Source organism: Thalassophryne amazonica, chromosome 19 (assembly GCF_902500255.1).
Source record: "Thalassophryne amazonica chromosome 19, fThaAma1.1, whole genome shotgun sequence".
NCBI lineage: Eukaryota > Metazoa > Chordata > Actinopteri > Batrachoidiformes > Batrachoididae > Thalassophryne > Thalassophryne amazonica.
The window spans coordinates 22,359,764-22,378,458 of NC_047121.1; the positions used below are offsets into that span (position 1 = coordinate 22,359,764).

General features: G+C 39.0%; 1 protein-coding gene across 2 annotated transcripts in view; it reads right to left on the bottom strand.

Annotated features, from left to right (window-relative positions):
* Positions 1 to 2,257: 2,257 nt before the first annotated feature.
* The window catches only part of ppp2r5eb (protein phosphatase 2, regulatory subunit B', epsilon), a 156,612-nt gene continuing 140,174 nt past the window's right edge, over positions 2,258 to 18,695 (bottom strand). For both annotated transcript variants that reach the window (XM_034194918.1, XM_034194919.1), the window contains exons 11-14: positions 16,875 to 16,994; positions 12,113 to 12,240; positions 11,598 to 11,699; positions 2,258 to 4,994 (exon numbers count right to left, since the gene is read on the bottom strand). In XM_034194918.1, coding sequence (XP_034050809.1) covers positions 4,895 to 4,994; positions 11,598 to 11,699; positions 12,113 to 12,240; positions 16,875 to 16,994 — 450 coding nt within the window. In that variant the 3' untranslated portion in view covers positions 2,258 to 4,894. The remainder of the gene's footprint in view (positions 4,995 to 11,597; positions 11,700 to 12,112; positions 12,241 to 16,874; positions 16,995 to 18,695) is intronic.

Genomic DNA, 18,695 nt, shown 5'->3' on the forward strand with positions numbered 1-18,695 from the left:
GGGGAAAAAAAAAATTTATTTACTCCATTTTGGAATAAGGCTGTGAATACTTTCCGGATGCATCTTAGATAAATTAAATATGGATACTAAAAGTTTATCCTGCCAGTAGCTATGAAGACGACCCTAATACTTTTCCTAAAGAGTTATGATGACAGTTTACATCAGTGATGTGAGAAAATACATTATGAATAAAGCTTTGTGCATACTATCAAAATCCAAACACATTTTGTCTCATGATAAAGTAGATCTATAACAATTTTTTTCTGTGGCAGCTCTCAATAGGACAGTATCAGATGCAAACATCACCCATGATGCCAGTGGGTCCAAGCTTCATTTCACCAAAAATACATGTGAAAACAGAAATTCAAATGAATAACTAAAATTCCAGGTCTGCAGATCTTCAATGTATAGTTTTGCTGACCTCTGGTGGCTCATTAGAGAACTGTTGTGTCCAACTTGTTTGGAAATGCTGCCTTTGGTTGTGTATTGGAGAAGTTATTATTAATCATAGTTTTATATGATTGTGAAAAACAGACTTTTCTTAAATCTCTCAGGTTTTTCTTTTTCATAGTCAGCTCAAACCTCAGGGAAAAACAAGTCACATCTGCCTATGGGTCAACATAATTCTTTTCTTTAAATCAACCCTACATTTGTTGTCAATCCCCCCCAAGATCGATAACACTTGAGTGTTGTTGGAAGGAAAGGTGATGTAACACAGTGGTAAACATACCACTGTCCCAGCTTTTTTGAAACATGTTGCAGGCATCCATTTCAAAATGAGCGAATATTTCCACAAAAACAATAAAGCTATCAGTCTGAACATTAAATATCTTATCTTTGTGGTGTATTCAATTGAATATAGGTTGAAGAGGATTTGCAAATCATTGTATTCTGTTTTTATTTACATTTTACACAATGCCCCAACTTCACTGGAATTGGGCTTGTATGACTGCAAAGAGCATGAGATTGTGTCTGCAACTATGACCAAGTTAAGCCTGGATTTTACTGCTGCACAGCCATCATCAAGTAACATTAGTTACCACTACAACTGTTACAAGTGCTTTTGTGACATAAACAAGATCTGGAGGAAAGAAAAGACCCTTACAAAGACTTTCAGCTCAAGGTACATGTAGATTCATTTTTTTAAGCTTAAAACAGTGTGGTACGGTGTCTTACGAACTGACTGTTCATTGAAATCGAATTTTTTTTTTTTGCTCATTTAAAAAAATAAAAAATAAGCTTGGATGTGCAGCACATTCTCAAAATTAACCCAAATATACTATTTGGTGAAGTGGAAACTTTATAATTGTCCAAGTGTCCCTTGTAAAAGAGATCTTGATCTCAATGGGACTAACCTGGTTAAATAAAATTAGGGCTGCAGCTATAGAATTTTTTGAAATGAGTATTCTAGCAATTTTTTTTTAATCGAGTAATCGGAAAAAAGTACTTTTCTGTTTTTAAACAGCAATGGTCCAGGGCTCTCCCTTACTATTTTTTTTTACTTCTCTTCTGCAGCAGCAGCACCGCCAGACTAAGCAATTCTTCAAGGGCAGCAGAAATTCACTACATTTGTTGCTGCTCCATGAGTTTAAGAACTTGATTTTTGCCAACAAAGTGGGTGAATTCAAAAATCGCAATGTTCGTCAGCATTTGCCGCTCTGAGATACTAGCCTTCGAAATCATTCATCAAAGTCATTTTATGGTAGATAAACATGGAAATAAAATAAAAATAATGTGGGACGCTCACTGATACAGAAACGCCTTTTTCTTCTCAATACATTAACTACATCTTGGGCAAATGGATCCTTGAACATCAAACATTTGCAAACATGTATAAATCTGTAAGTGCTTCAGTAATTTTTTTTAATGTTAAAAATATACAATTTCATATCACTGGTCTGTATTAGAGATTGTGCTTGCATTATATCTGATTTTCACAAACATTTGATTGAGTTATCATCTGTCACTCTGTGTGGTCAAATGGTGGCCAATATGCCTGCAAATGAAACAAAGCATTTCTTGGTAATATCTTGAAAAGTATTTCCTTTCTGAAGTGGGGTTGGGATACATTTCTGTTGGAATAGAAATGTTTGCACATTTCAGATTTTCTGTCAACCCACTTCTGGTAGAGCCATTTATCCTAAACCTACATTTTGTCATGTCTTTGCTTTTGAAATATGTCACTTTCATGAACTAACCTGCTTGCACGCACGCACACGCACACACCTACCTGCAAATAAAGCAATTAAGCATCTGGTCTTTATCACAAAACAGGTTTAATTTAATATCTCTTTATTTTTTAAAATAATTAAACATTTGTATTTCTCCAACCCATTTGTATTTTTTTTTTTTTTTAAGTTTTAAATCATATCTGGGCCGTTCTAAAGCACACAATGATTCTGCGAGGGAGGATTCAACAATGCTGGAGATTCTTCACTTTCCAAAATCCCAACGGGAAAAAATGGTCTGCTCCATGCCTTCCATGTCTATACTCCCTGGCCTCTGACCCATGCGCCCCCCCCCCAAGCAAAAAATATATTTAACAAATGGCCAAAAAAAAATAAATCCAAAATGAGACACAAAGTAAGAGGGAAGCGTGAAAAGAAAAACATACTAAAAGTGGGAAACTATCATAAATACCAGGAAGCCATGTTCCATAATACCTCTTTATATACTGGATACTCCTCTCCACAGTTTCCTAAGCAAAAACAGGATAAATTACAACAAGATACAAGATTATCAGTGTATTGCATTCAATAAACATGTACAAGATTCATCATTTTCGCTTCATGTCACTGTTGCAATACAATGAATCCAACGTAGCGCTCCCTAGTGGCACAGGCAGGAGTGGAGCGCTCATCTCTCAACAGCAGGAAGATTTTTTTTTTTCTTTTTGGTGATCCACTCAAGTTTGTCTATTTTTTTCCATCCCCCTCTCCAGGTTTGTTTTTAAGTCAACTTTTCCCAGTTACGGTCAGATGGTATCAGTACCAGACTGATACCAGATGCCTGCTCTGTAAAGGATGAGTGGTCAAAGGTCACAAAGAAACATGAGGGAAAGTAAGAAAATCAAGTGAAAGAAAGCAGTTAACCCTTTTTGGAAGAGAATGAAGGTGACATGGTGAAAAACAGCTAACTGGGTTTACATGAGAAGTGTTATGGATTTAACAGCTCCCCACCAAGGTGACCACTAATGACTAATTTAGCTAATTTTGTTTTTTTATTAATTTGTTAATGCATAAAATCTCACACAGTAGTATAAGAGTATGATGCATTCTATTCCAAGTTCTCAGAGTGAGTTGATTCCACCAAATTGTTTCATCCTCAGTCAAAATAAATGAAATTTTAATTACAGCAACAGAAGGGAGAAAAAAATGGCAGTTTGCTTGGTGAAAGATTTAAACGACTTCACAATTTTTGTTGGTCCACTTTCTACTAAGTAATTGATTAATGGATTAACATTTCTGGAGTACAGACCCACAAGACTGTGCAAATGAAATTAGACAAGTTGTAAAATGCTTAAATTGCTCCAAAATGATACAAGGTGTTCGATGGTTCCCTGATTAGTTATATGCACTCTTCTGATCACAAATTATTCCCAGACTGGTTGGATGTTTAGCCTTATTTTTTGCCACTTTACCTGGCGTTGGCACTCAACTGAATGGCTAAGTCTACTTTGAGATGTCTGGTTAACTTCAGCTGTGCCCATCTTACAGCGCCCACAAGTTAGTCACGTTTAGTTTGACGTCTTTATATTCATCAGCGCTCAGTTGTCTACATTTTTCTGGACCAATTAGAGAAAACATAAAAACACAAACTGTTTCACCTCGGCAGTGTTGAGGTTTACTTTATAACTCAGCGGACTTCCTAAAAGTAACAACCCCACACGTTGCCCTTCCAAAGAGGAAAGGACCGGTTTATTATTTTTTAAATAAATTATTTGCTTTGCAAGAATTATTAATGTGATTTGAGAGTGCAAGCTACTACAGGGAAGGAACTGTTTAACTAAATGTGCTATTTTCATAATGTGAGGCGAAAGTGTTATAAAATTCAGTGACCCTCCAGCTAGCTGCAGTATGAACACGCACGCAGACACACTCAGTGAAGAGAAGAGTGGAGTCCTTTTGACAGTCCTTTTTATAAGTTTTTATCCATTTTAAAAAATAACAGAGAAAAAAAAAATAGGAGAAAAGGAACTGAGGGTCAATTATTCTTGTTGTCTCTCAGCTTGAACTCGTAGCTGGGTGGGTGGGGATCCTCCTTACAGAACCCTTAGGGTGGGGCAGGGGGGATTACAAAGACGCACCATCGGAAGAGGTGAAGAGAGACAGAAGCAGAGCATGAGATGAAAAGTGAAGATGACAGCGAGTACATAGAAAAACAAAATTAACACACATGAGGCTGTGCTGAAGATGAAGCATTCAAATCAATCTTTTTCTTTTGCCTTAAAAGAGTTCAAGTCCTACAATTCAAAAGTTTTTTCCCCTCCTCCCTCCCACACAAGTCATTTTCCCATTTTCTATTTTCTTTTTTATTGTCATTGTTTTGTTTTTCTGTTTGCAATAATATCAGTTTAAGGGAAATAAAGAAAAAATATTTACAGTGCTGTTGAAATAATGAAAACAGACATGATGAATCTACTGTAAAGTAAGTCGCACAAACACAGGAGAAAAAAAAAACATTAAAAAAATTAAGAAACCAGCGGGTGCTTTGTGTAGTTCCAGAGACGATGGCCTTTAATGGGACTTTTTTCTTTTTTTTTCCCCAAGCTCTGGGCTGACATAGCTGTGGTGAAGGAGGTGGGTTGGGACTGGATGGAGGACATGGGAGTTTGAGAGGGAGGGGAGGTGGGATGGAAGGTGGGCGGTGCAGTGGAAGCACGGCGCTGTCTCTGTTAAGTTGGGATGATCCCATCACTCTTAAGGCCCCGCTTTAACTCCAAGTCCTCCAGCTTCTTCCACAGCTCCTCCCGATCCTTCTCCTTCTTCTTCTCACTGTTTTAAAAAAAAAAAAAAAAAAAAAAAAAAAAAAAAAAGCCTTTTTACAGCGGGAGAGGAGATAATACCGCTACTATCACCAAACAAAAACAAATTACAGCCCATTTCCACAACAGGAATTCTTCCAGGAACATTTTTAGAAATTGTAATTAGTAACAGACTAGAGGAAAGAGGGTCTGAATTTGGTTGCTGTTCCTCAAAACCATCCTGTTCAGTCCATCCAGTCTGATGGTCTATGAGCTGTGTATGTGGATCTACACTGAACAAAAATATAAACGCAACACTTGTTTTTGTTCCCATTTTTCATGAGCTGAACTTAAAGATCAAAAACATTTTCTACACACACAAAAGACCTATTTCTCTCAAATATTCTTCACAAACCTGTCTTTTTGTGCCAGTGAACACTTCTCCTTTGCTGAGATAATCCATCCCACCTCACAGGTGGCACTTATCAAGATGCTGATTAGACTTTTATCACACAGCACAATGCCACAGATGTTGCAAGTATCAAGATGCTGATTAGACTTTTATCACAGCACAATGCCACAGATGTTGCAGGTTTTGAGGGAGCATGCAACTGGCATGCTGACTGCAGGAATGTCCACCAGAGCTGTTGCCCGTGAACTGAATGTTCGCTTCTCTACCATAAGCTGTCTCCAAAGGTGTTTCAGAGAATTTAGCAGTACATCCATGTGGCCTCAAAACTGCAGACCATATGTAACCACACCAGCCCAGGACCTCCACATCCAGCATGTTCACCTCCAAGACCGTCTGAGAACAGCTGCTACAACAATTGGCTTGCAGAACCAAAGAATTTCTGCACAAACGTCTCAGGAAAGCTCATCTGCATGCTCGTCATCCTCATCGTGGTCTCAACGTGACTGTAAATTGTCATCGTAAATGACTTGAGAGGGCAAATGCTCACATTCCATGGCGTCTGGCTGCTGATCAGCTCTATGTGAAGGAGATGTGTTGCACTGTGTGAGGCAAATAATGGTCACACCAGATATTGACTGAATTTCTGACCCCTCTAGACCCCCCCCCCGGCAAATAAAGCAAAACTGCACATTTCAGAGTGACCTTTTATTGTGGCCAGCCTAAGGCACACCTGTGCAATAATCAAGCTGTCTAATCAGTATCTTGATAAGCCACACCTCTGAGGTGGGATGGATTATCTCAGCAAAGAAGTGCCCACTAACACAGATGCAGACAGATTTGTGAACAATATTTGAGAAATAGGTCTTTTGTGTATATAGAAAATGTTTTAGATCTTTGAGTTCAGCTCATGAAAAATGAGAGCAAAAACAAAAATTTTGTGTTTATATTTTTGTTCAGTGTATTTAGAGAGCAGTGTTATATGAAGCCACAACTTACTGAAGTAAGCAGAACATCAAACCTCCACAAGGTGTACGCACACTGTGCCATGACGCCCCACCAAAAAAACAACAACAAAAAAAAAACCTATGTTGGCCATATCAAGACTGTAACCATAGCACCAAACATCCTATTATGATTGTCCCCGAGCAGACAGAAGCTGTTAGCTGGTCAAATCAAACCATATCAAAACAATCAAAACTCCTGTCATGCACGATAATACATCAAACATGTAAATGTTTGCTGGGGGAAAAAAAAAAATGCTGAAAAGCATGCACAACAAAGTGCATACTCCTAAGATATATCTGTTATATGTCAACAGACAGGCAGTTACAACAAAACAAAAACCGGACATTCATTTTACAGTGACATTAACCCGTTTGTTTTTTTACAGTTCATATAAATTCTGCTTCTGTTTTCTTTTCGCTGTTGGTGTGGCTTCTCTTTTGAAGTGTTTTAATGTTCACCAGAATTGGGAAGCCCAAAGATAGCATCTGTGTGTGATTATTAACAGCTTGCTGTGGAACACCCATCCTGTAAGGATTAAACATCAGCTACACAAGTCTTCAGACTGTGACAATTTTGGTAATTTAGCCTCTATTCACAAACACTTTGGAACTGAAATGTAACAATAAAGACATGACAGTGCAGATTTTCAGCTGCAATTCAAGAGATAAAAAAAATGACAGCAAGCATTTTGGAATTAAAACCATTTTTATATCGTACCACAACTGTCATCAGCCATCAATAATTGGGCAAATGCCTGTTGAAACTCACAATATGAGCTCCAAACAGGTGTTGATGCCAAACAATGGGGCCATAATACAGCAGAAAATGAATAAACCTCTCAGACAGATGGCAGAAAATTTCTAAGTGTGCAAAGCAACAAATTAGAACATTCCCAAAGAGAAGGAAAGCACTGTTGAGCTAACCAGCACCAAAAGATCTGGAACCCAACACAAAACAAGTGGACGAGGGTAGAATTTGTTCCTTGGTGAAGGAGCTCCAAAAATTCTGTTAAGTGTGATTCAGTGCAATGACTGTGTGGTATTTGGGTGGGCACTATTCACATTGCCACCCAGTAGATGGGTCAAAATGCATAGAACACTGCCATCTACTGGATGGCAGTGTGAATAGCCCCCGCCCAAATATCACAGTCATTGCACTGAATCACATTTAAACAGCATTTTCAGTTTTGCAAATGGGAACTGAAGGTGGAAATGCAGTCGGCAATCGCACATGCATTATGCATAAGACAACAAATGTTGGCATTCATGTACTTTTTATTATATTGATTAACCCTCGTTGACAAAATTACATTGATAATGTTGCAGGACATTTTGACCTGTACCGTGTAAATCCACTCAAAACAGTCAAAAAACTATGTTAAACCAATAACTTTATTTTAGAGATTGTATAAACATTTAGAAAAGAGACACATTTTTGATTCCAATACTACATTTAATAACTACACCTCAATTCCAATGATGTTGGGATGTTGTGTAAAATGTAAATAGAAACAGAATATAATGATTTGCAAATCCTCTTCAACCTATATTCAATTGAATACACCACAAAGACAAGATATTTAACGTTCAAACTGATAAACTTTATTGTTTTTGTGCAAATATTTGCCCACTTTGAAATGGATGCCTGCAACACGTTTCAAAAAAGCTGGGGCAGTGGTATGTTTACCACTGTGTTATATCAGCTTTCCTTCTAATAACACTCAATAAGCATTTGGGAACTGAGGACACTAATTGTTGAAGCTTTGTAGGTGGAATTCTTTCACATTCTTGCTTGATGTACGACTTCAGTTGTTCAACAGTCCGGGGTCTCCGCTGTCGTATTTTGTGCTTCATAATGCGCCACTCATTTTCAATGGGTGACAGGTCTGGACTGCAGTCAGGCCAGTCTAGTACCCGCACTCTTTTACTACGAAGCCACACTGTTGTAACACGTGCAGAATGTGGCTTGGCATTGTCTTGCTGAAATAAGCAGGGACATCCCTGAAAAAGACATTGCTTGGATGGCAGCATGTGTTGCTCCAAAATCTGGAAGTACCTTTCAGCATTGATGGTGCCCTCTCAGATGTGTAAGTTGCCCATGCCATGGGCATGAACACACCCCCATACCATCACAGATGCTGGCTTTTGAACTTTGCTGGATGGCCTTATTCCTCTTTTGTCCGGAGGACACGCCGTCCATGATTTCCAAAAACAATTTGAAATGTGGACCACAGCACACTTTTCCACTTTGCGTCTGTCCATTTCAAATGAGCTCGGGCCCAGAGAAGGCGGCGGTGTTTCTGGATGTTGTTGATGTGTGGCTTTCGCTTTTTTAACTTGCACTTGTAGGTGTAGTGATGAACTGTGTTAACTGACAATGGTTTTCTGAAGTGTTCCTGAGCCCACGCGGTAAGATCTTTTACACAATGATGTCGGTTTTTAGTGCAGTGCCGCCTGAGGGATCAAAGGTCATGGGCATTCAATGTTGGTTTTCGGCCTTGCCGCTTACGTGTAAAAAGTTCTCCACATTCTCTGAATCTTCTGATTATATTATGACTGTAGATGATGGAATCCCTAAATTCCTTGCAATTGAATGTTGAGAAACATTGTTCTTAAACTGTTGGACTATTTTTTCCCGCAGTTGTTCACAGTGGTGATCCTCAACGCATCTTTGCTTGTGAATGGCTGAGCCTTTTGGGGATGCTCCTTTTATACCCAATCATGACACTCACCTGTTTCCAATTAACCTGTTCACCTGTGGCATGTTCCAAACAGGTGTTCTTTGAGCATTCATCAACTTTCCCAGTCTTTTGTTGCCCCTGTCCCACTTTTTTTTTTTTTTTTAAATGTGTTGCAGGTATCCATTTCAAAATGAGCAAATCACAAACCATTAACATTCAGGGAGGTGACAGTGCACTGCAATAAGTCTATTTTAGATGATCAGCGTGGACCTTCTTTCTCTTAAAAGGCTTTATTTTACTCTGTGTGTCACATTGGAAAGCTGTAGCTTTTGGTGCTACATCAATTTGCTCTTACATGGGTGCTCTAGTCTTGTTTTTTTTCTGCGGACATTACAGCGCCACACACAGGCCTGGCATATGTACTACAACGTTAAAAGGAGCTTCGAGGCACAGAATTTGCCTGCAACATTTTTTGTAATCAAATTATTTAAGTTATTCGACTAATAGTTTCAGCCTTAGATTTGAACCAAGGATCCTCTGGTCTCAAGCCCAATGCTTAACTACTAGACCATCACCTCCCACGGGGATGACAAACTTAAGCAGAGCACTAACGTCAGGTATAGGGGTGCAACGATACACAAAAATCATGGTTCAGTACGTACCTTGGTTTTGAGGTCACGATTCGGTTCATTTTCGGTACAGCATGGGAACAAAATGCAAAACCTAAATTTGCTTGTTATTTAAACCAACAATTTATTGTAACATTATAGAAACAGGAAAATAAAATAATTGCAAAGCACTGCCTGGTAATAAGTTTAATAAAATGTTCTCAAATAAACAACAAATGTATGAAATATTATAAAAAATGAATTCCTAGTGAACAGCTTTAAACAAAACCTTTCCACAAGTTCCAGCATGAAGCCCTGTTCAATTGTATTCAACCTTCATATTTTTTTGCCAGAAAAATTTACTTGTCTAAAACTGTTCACACTGTATGAGAATTTTTTTTTTTTTTTTTAGAGAATTAATGTTAAATAATCCCTTTACTTTTGTACAATTTATTTTATTTTCTATCTCTTTCAATTAACTGTTAATTTAATGTTTGTTAATATATCTTTTAAATAAAGTTTTGAAAACAAAAACATTGTGGGAGAGGCAAACTCAATCTTGTGGTTTTGACTCAGAGTTAAACTCTTGTTGGAATGCTAACAGCGTTAGCATTTTTAGCAGCTGGAATGTATGTATCATGACTCTCAACTTTTAATGTCCACAACAAAGAAACTGTTAGAAAAACCACCACGCAGTTCCCAAAAATATTACTTAAACTCCCAAAACAAAATAACTTCTTCTTTGGAGAATATTGGTGGCTTGCAAACCAACACAGTGCATTATTGCCACCAACTGTTTGGGCATGGAACTGAATGAATGGATTCTGACGTATGCTGTCAAAAATAACCCGGAAATGTTCACCATGTGAGTAAAAACCTGGATTTCTGGTCATTCTGGAAAACGTTCATCACTGGTCATTAGCTTTATTAAATGTTGTGTACGTTACTGTGTGATTGTGGAGGAAAAACCCAGCCTGTGACAGCTGCTTCCTTCACAAAAGGAATAATGTTTTAGTGACACATCTTAAATTATTTTACTATTTGTAAACCCACTGTGTAATAGCGCGGGGGGGTGTAACGGCAAAAAAAAAATGGAGGAAAGATGACTTGAGATGGCTTGTTTACACAGCCAAGCATATCGTTACTGGCTATACTTGACCTGCAGCTGTGGGCGGCACCGCCCTACAAGTGACCGGTGACATGTGCAAAGCCTCTAATCTACAGCATAGTTTACAGGACAAAGCCAGCACAGATGGTGCTTTGCAAAGGCTCATGGGTCATGTGATGTCATACGCAAACAATCTGAAGAGCTATCCACTCTCATTCAGCTAAATGTTGCCAACACAGAAATACTGTACTAACCGCAGATAGGAAATGACCCAAAACATACAGCCAAGGCAACCCAAAAGCTTCTCAAGGCAAAGGAATCAAATATTTTTTAATGGCCAAATAAGTGAACTCAACAGCGCATTATTTTTGCTTACTGAAGACAAAACTGAAGAGAGAAAGACCCACAAACAAGCAATAATTTAAGGAAATTTGGCAAAGGACATTAAAGGAGCGTTTGTTGATATCCATGGGTTCCAGACTTCAAGCACACATTTACTGTAAAGGATTTCCATCAAAGTATTAACAACAGTCATATGTATATCGTTGGCTTGTCCAATTACTTTTGGCCACTGAAAATGGAGTGACTAAAAAATGATGTTATTCCTGAATGATTAATGTCATATTTTTGTTAGGCCCTTTGAATTAAAGCTGAAAGGCAACACTACAATCACATCTGGATTGCATCAATTTAACTCCTTTGTGGTGGTAAACAGGGGAAAAATTACAACAAAAAAATTACTTAGGTACCAAACCGGAAAAATGATCCCACTGGTCATTAGTACTTAACAATAGATGCATATTAGTGCAATGATTTCTTACCGCTGACGGTCTGACTTGTAAGTGGCTGTGAGTTCATCAAATAAGGTACTGTTCATCTCCATGAATGCCTTCAGTACATTGTACACAAGCGCCACTATTGCCCTGAGCAGAGGATGGACAGAGAAAGAGTTCAGAACTACTGAGAACTCACCTGGATCCAAACATTTCACGATGTCATAACATGGCTCAGAACCAATTGCTACTAAAGAAGAGAACATCTGGCCAAAACAAGCCATCTGTTCTCCTTCCCTTCACTAAACGCTACAGCAAGGAGAGACTGACCTTCGAACTAACAGTGTCCTCTTGTGGTGAAAACATCTGAAACTACACCTCTGGTAGTAGGTGAAGAAGAAATCATAATACTGCATAGTTTTGAACTGATTTGCCAGGATGACAGCCAACGGAAACCAAACTAATGCCCCCTCCCCCAAATGAAATGTGGATAATTTTGAGGAAAAATCTATAAAAGTGAAGATGCTGAGGCAGACCATGTGCAGACGTGGAGGCGCACTCACGGGTTCCAGTGCTCTTTGGAGATCCTGTAGAGGCTGGCAAACATGATGGGCAGAATGACGCTAGAGTTTTCCTCAATCAGACTCATGATATACTCGTTATTCCAATAGTACAGAGCTCGCTCTGCGACCTGCAAATACAAAAAATACAACACTGTTTTAATTTGATTAACCTTTGGATTATTTCCCCAATTAATCAATGAATGTAGAAAATGTCAGCAAAACAAAATGCTGTCCTTAGACTCCCTGCTTTGTCCAACTAACGGCTTACAACATTTGAGAACTCGTGACCAGTTCCATTTCCTGTTGATAAATGAGCTAAGCTTTTCAATGATCATTTTATTTATTTATTTATTTTATTTAACTTGTAAGGATAAACCCCTTGAGATTTATAATCTCGTTTTCAAAGGGGTCCTCAATAATAACAACAAAAACATCCAATGGGCAAGACATGCAACTGTACTTACACACAAACATAACTACACGCACACACCCACAACCAATCATACCACACACACAAACACACAAAGCTCTCTAACACTCTCCCATTAGTACTACCATACAAAACGAATACAACGAATTGTTATGGACAAACAATCAAAAACAGTTACATATGTTCTTAAAGTGTTGTACAAGGGCACTTTTAAATACAGACAAAGAAGTTGTAGAGTGGATAGAGGACGGACGGCTGTTCCAATCACAGGGCGCTTTATGTCTAAATTAACATTTTCCAATTTCCTTATTAATTCGTGGGACAACAAAAAAAGATTGAGATGCATGTCTCAGACTATAACAAGAACCAAATGGAGTCAAATATTGTTTTAAATATTCTGGATAACTAAAATTAATACATTTAAAAATAAATAACCACTGAAATTGATGTCTGGAGGATGGGGTAAGGCAGGACAACTGGTTATAAAGGTCACAAAAGACAGGCAACGAGAGTTTTCTGTTATCAACAAATCTACCCCCAATGCTTGACCAATTTATCTACAAAGTACAGCAATGCTATTTGACAAGGAGCCATGCTGCACAGGGAAATGACGAACAGGTTACATGCTGGTTTCAGAAGATTAATAAATGAAGGCAAACAAAACCCAGAATGTCAATGACATTGTAGCTCACACAAGCCCATTGTGCCCATAAGAAGGAGCAGTTTTGAAGCAATCCTTTAAGTGGCCACAGAATCTGGATCAGGCCTTTGAGCTTGAACATTACCTTTGATAGAGGACCACCCAAGAATGTTGTGTGCAAGTTTGAACCACATCAGATCATAATAATGCAGGAAGAAATGTGATTTTTTTTTTTTTTTTTTTGGAAAGAAGAAATTCATGGTGATGGAAAATGGAGTGCATTTACAGTAGTGTTCAGAATAATAGTAGTGCTATGTGACTAAAAAGATTAATCCAGGTATTGAGTATATTTCTTATTGTTACATGGGAAACAAGGTACCAGTAGATTCAGTAGATTCTCACAAATTCAACAAGACCAAGCATTCATGATATGCACACTCTTAAGGCTATGAAATTGGGCTATTAGTAAAAAAAAAAAAAAGTCGAAAAGGGGGTGTTCACAATAATAGTAGCATCTGCTGTTGACGCTACAAACTCAAAACTATTATGTTCAAACTGCTTTTTAGCAATCCTGTGAATCACTAAACTAGTATTTAGTTGTATAACCACAGTTTTTCATGATTTCTTCACATCTGCGAGGCATTAATTTTTTTGGTTTGGAACCAATATTTTGCTCATTTACTAGTGTGCTTGGGGTCAATGTCTTGTTGAAACACCCATTTCAAGGGCATGTTCTCTTCAGCATAAGACAACATGACCTCTTCAAGTATTTTGACATATCGAAACTGACCCATGATACCTGGTATCCAATATATAGGCCCAACACCATAGCAGGAGAAACATGCCCATATCATGATGCTTGCACCACCATGCTTCACTGGCTTCACTGTGAACTGTGGCTTGAATTCAGAGTTTGAGGGTCGTCTCACAAACTGTCTGCGGCCCTTGGACCCAAAAAGAACAATTTTACTCTTATCAGTCCACAAAATATTCCTCCATTTCTCTTTAGCCCAGTTGATGTGTTCTTTGGCAGATTGTAACCTCTTCTGCACATATGTTTTATTTAACAGAGGGACTTTGCGGGGGATTCTTGCAAATAAATTAGCTTCACACAGGCGTCTTCTAACTGTCACAGCACTTACAGGTAACTCCAGACTGTCTTTGATCATCCTGGAGCTGATCAATGGGTGAGCCTTTGCCATTCTGGTTATTCTTCTTTCCATTTTGATGGTTGTTTTCCATTTTCTTCCACACGTTTCTGTTTTTTTGTCCATTTTAACGCACTGGAGATCACTGATGAACAACCTATAATTTTTTGCACCTGCATATCCTAAGTTTTCCCCTCTCCAATCAACTGTTTAATCAAACTACGCTGTTCTTCTGAACAATGTCTTGAACGTCCCATTTTCCTCAGGCTTTCAAAGAGAAAAGCATGTTCAATAGGTGCTGGCTTCATCCTTAAATAGGGGACACCTGATTCACACCTGCTTGTTCCACAAAACTGACGAACTCACTGGCTGAATGCCACACTACTATTATTGTGAACACCCCCTTTTCTACTTTTTTTTTTACTAATAGCCCAATTTCATAGCCTTAAGAGTGTGCATATCACGAATGCTTGGTCTTGTTGGATTTGTGAGAATCTACTGAATCTACTGGTACCTTGTTTCCCATGTAACAATAAGAAATATACTCAAAACCTGGATTAATCTTTTTAGTCACATAGCACTACTATTATTCTGAACACTACTGCATATAGCGCTTTTCCATCTGCATCAGATGCTCAAAGCACTTTACACACACTAATGCCTCACATTCACCCTGATGTCAGGCTGCTGCCATACAAGGTGCTCACTACACACTGGGAGTACCTAGGAGATTAAGGACCTTGCCCAAGGGCCCTTAGTGATTTTCCGGCCACGGTGGGATTTGAACTGAGTACGCACAAGAAATGTGCCGTATGTCCATCTCCACGCTAACTTTAAGATGTTTCAAAAGTGAAATGACTGTGGAAATGTGCGGTGCACCACACAAAAATCAAGGCTGGCGTACGCACGTTCCTACAGCTATTGTTCCACTGCCAACACGTAGCAGCGATGCTGGGAAATAATTAATACTGTGAAAACAAGAAGTCAACAGAGTGATGTGCACATCAGAGACACACTGATGAACAATTAACACACCCACGTGTTTGCAATTATATAGGTGGATATAAAAGCATGTGCAAAGTGATGAGGAAAACGGTATTAACAATGGCTGCATTCACGTTGTTAGATGACCTTGCAAAAGGTGCAATCTGAGGTGACCGTGTATTCAGGGAACGCGAGGATTTACTTTCAAGTGACAATAATCGGCTCATAAGCAGATTTCGGTTACCAAGGCCAGTGTTACTGGAATTGTGAGCAGAAGTGTGGCCGGCCATAGAGTGCAATAAGGTGAGGAGCCAGGGGTTGTCTGTGCCCACAAAGGTGCTGACCACTTTGTGTTTCCTGGCAACAGGGGCATTCCAGCGGAAGCTGGATGATCGGTTAGGAGTGTGGAACATCATGCGAATGTCCAGGTACATCATATTCCAACATTAAAGTGCAATTTGCAGTGATAGCCAGTTTCCCTAAAGTAATCTGAGCTATTGATTGCACACATATTGCGATAAAGGCACCATCACATGATGAATTTGTTTTGGTTAATAGGAAACCCTTTGATTCCATCGATGGTCAAATTATACGTGATGCGCAAATGCATCTAACTAACATTGTGGCGAGCTGGACTGGTTCAACGCATGACTCATCCATCCTGTCTAACAGCATGGTTGAGCAGCCCGGTCTCACGCTTTCTCTTCATGCTCCCATCACAAGATGACTGACATTTCCATGACACGTTTTTTTTTTAATTTTACTATTTCTAAACCTAACCATAACCATAATGTAACTCTCTCCCTTCCCCTAACAATAAACCCCCACAGACTTCCCCCGTGTCACCCCATATTTCGTGCCCCTGTCTGGCACATGCGCAATGAGTAAGTAGTTTATTTGTGTAGTTGTTCTGAATGAATCCAGCGCATGCGCATTTGGGCATGTGCACATTCAAACATATGTTTTTTTGTTATTGTTATGATTATAATTTTTTTGTTGATGGTGAAACTTGAGCTTCTTAACAGGCCCCCCGATTCTCTCCCTGTGTTCAGTATTTGTCAATAAACACGTGCATAGCTGTGATGTCACACGCTGTCAGCCACTGCCCATTCAGTGCGTGTGCTCTGCTTCATGTTTATGCTGGTTGACAGGGTACCAAATAAAGTATCCCTGCATATCTCCACTTCATTTGCGTCATCTGGAGCTCGCATTCCTTTTCTTACCGTGATCATTCCGGACAGGGAGGGGAATCCCCAGGTCCCAGGAACTATTCAAATCTATTTGCATATTTAAATAAGGGCATGGACAGGGAGAAGTTTGGTACTTCTGCATGTGCACTCAATTCCACGATCAGTGGAAGCTACAAACAAACGTGCTTTGATCCATGCGTACACACACTTTGGTATGTCTGATTTTTTTTTTTTTTTTTTTTGGTGCTTATGGCAGTTTCTGGGTTTTGGTGTACACCATGTTTCAGTAGGAAATCCACGCAAGTCTTTGTACATGAGGTCACAATAGAATAAGCAACAACGAAAACAGTGATGTTTAATACTGACGAACCTGGAAATGAGGGCTGGAGACACATCTGGAGATCTGTTTGAAGAGCAGCTCCTGGATCTTAACGAACTGTGTAGGTTCAATGACGTCCAGGATCTCTTCCAACTCCCCAAGAAACATCACCTGGACAGCAAAATGGGAGGAAGACTGATTTAGTCATACAGTCCAAAAAACAAAATGCTGTAGTTGGTTTTACATTCCTTACAACACAGATACCTATGCAATTCAATTGATTTAGACAACCTACTCATTGAGTCACCCGTTTTACGCACAGGTAACAGAGAAGAATTTTAGCCATGTCATTTTACATTTCATGTCACTTTAGTTAAGGTATTGTAACATTCATTACATTGTGTGTATGTTGTCATCATTCATTTTCATAGAGCAATTTGTGGCATTCATGAGACTGAAGTGAATGATGATTAAAAAAAGGTCATATTAAAGGATTATTAACTAACCTCTGTTTTTGCACGGACCTCGCTAATGCTCGGTCTGTACTGTCAACACCTCAGTCTGATATTTTCCTGTACAGACCGAGCAGCAACATTTACGGGTATATATATATAAAACACACGTGAACTTATGGTATCACCCAAACATAAAAAACCACTGACTGCTCGTCGTCAGACCTGTTCGCTTCACTTCCATGAAGAACTTGATAACAAATGGCCGGTCATTAGCTGGTAAGCTTTCAATCTGTGCGTTTTGATATTTATGGAGTATGTTCATGTCCGACTTGGTTTTTCTAATCGTGTTTTTAACTTTCTGGTTTGTAACAAATGTGATACACGTTCCAGACCGCTTGTCATGGTAACCGGGCAGATATGGGAAAATAGCAGACCAGAAATCAGCCATTCAGAGCATTGCAATGTTGCGGGATATATAATGTTCTTAGTGTGACCCTGAGGTGCACAAATGAAAAGTCCATCAGGGAAACCAACTTGGGAGCATCGTACATATAGCTGACCATGTGAAAAGCATGGTGTCTCCAGATTTAGCACAACCATGTTCAGTGACTGTCCGTGCAACTTCTTGGGAGGCATAATTGCAAAAAACGCACACTTTAACTCTCACGCAGTGCGTGCTGGCCCATTCGGATTCTAATTAAAGTGCACCCTTGTCAGTCGCTACTACATAACGTGTGATGCTTGCTACCTGACCTGAGTACCACATGAACTGCGAAAATAAAGGCTCCAGTGAGCAAGTTGTGATTGTAATTAAAACACACATACGCATTCAACCTAAGGGCCCCAGTGACCTCCCCCTTGGTGCCCCCAGTCACCACAGCAAGTTTTGTGTCGGTTACTTAATTAATGTGGCTGTGCATAGCTAACACACGCACAGTCAGCCTTATATATTAATTGCTGGCCTGCCCCAGGACAAGCCATGCTGCTGATTATTTCCTCCAAAGTAACGCATGATACTGATGGATGTGATGTATAATTCTCTTGATGTGTCATGATGGATTTTAATTTTCTTTCCCGCTTTGTTGGTACAACCCACTACCTCGCATTGGCGAGTCAAAAAAAAAAAAAACCCTAAAATGGTGAAAATGGAAGAAAAAAAAAAAACTTGCATCAACTTCATTGTCTGCTACTGATTGCTTACAAATATGAAATAGCGCTGTGCTGTTTTTTTGATTACTTGATAGATAAAATCTAAGCTATTTAAAGTTAAGACTTTTCTTGTAGTTATGGCAGCAACAATTAAAAAACTGTGTAGCTTTATTCAGTAAAAATAAAAATACGTTGAACAATTTACGTATATAAAACATTCACTCGGGTGAGACTAACGCACGGGTTAAGAGTGCAGTGTTGGCACAAG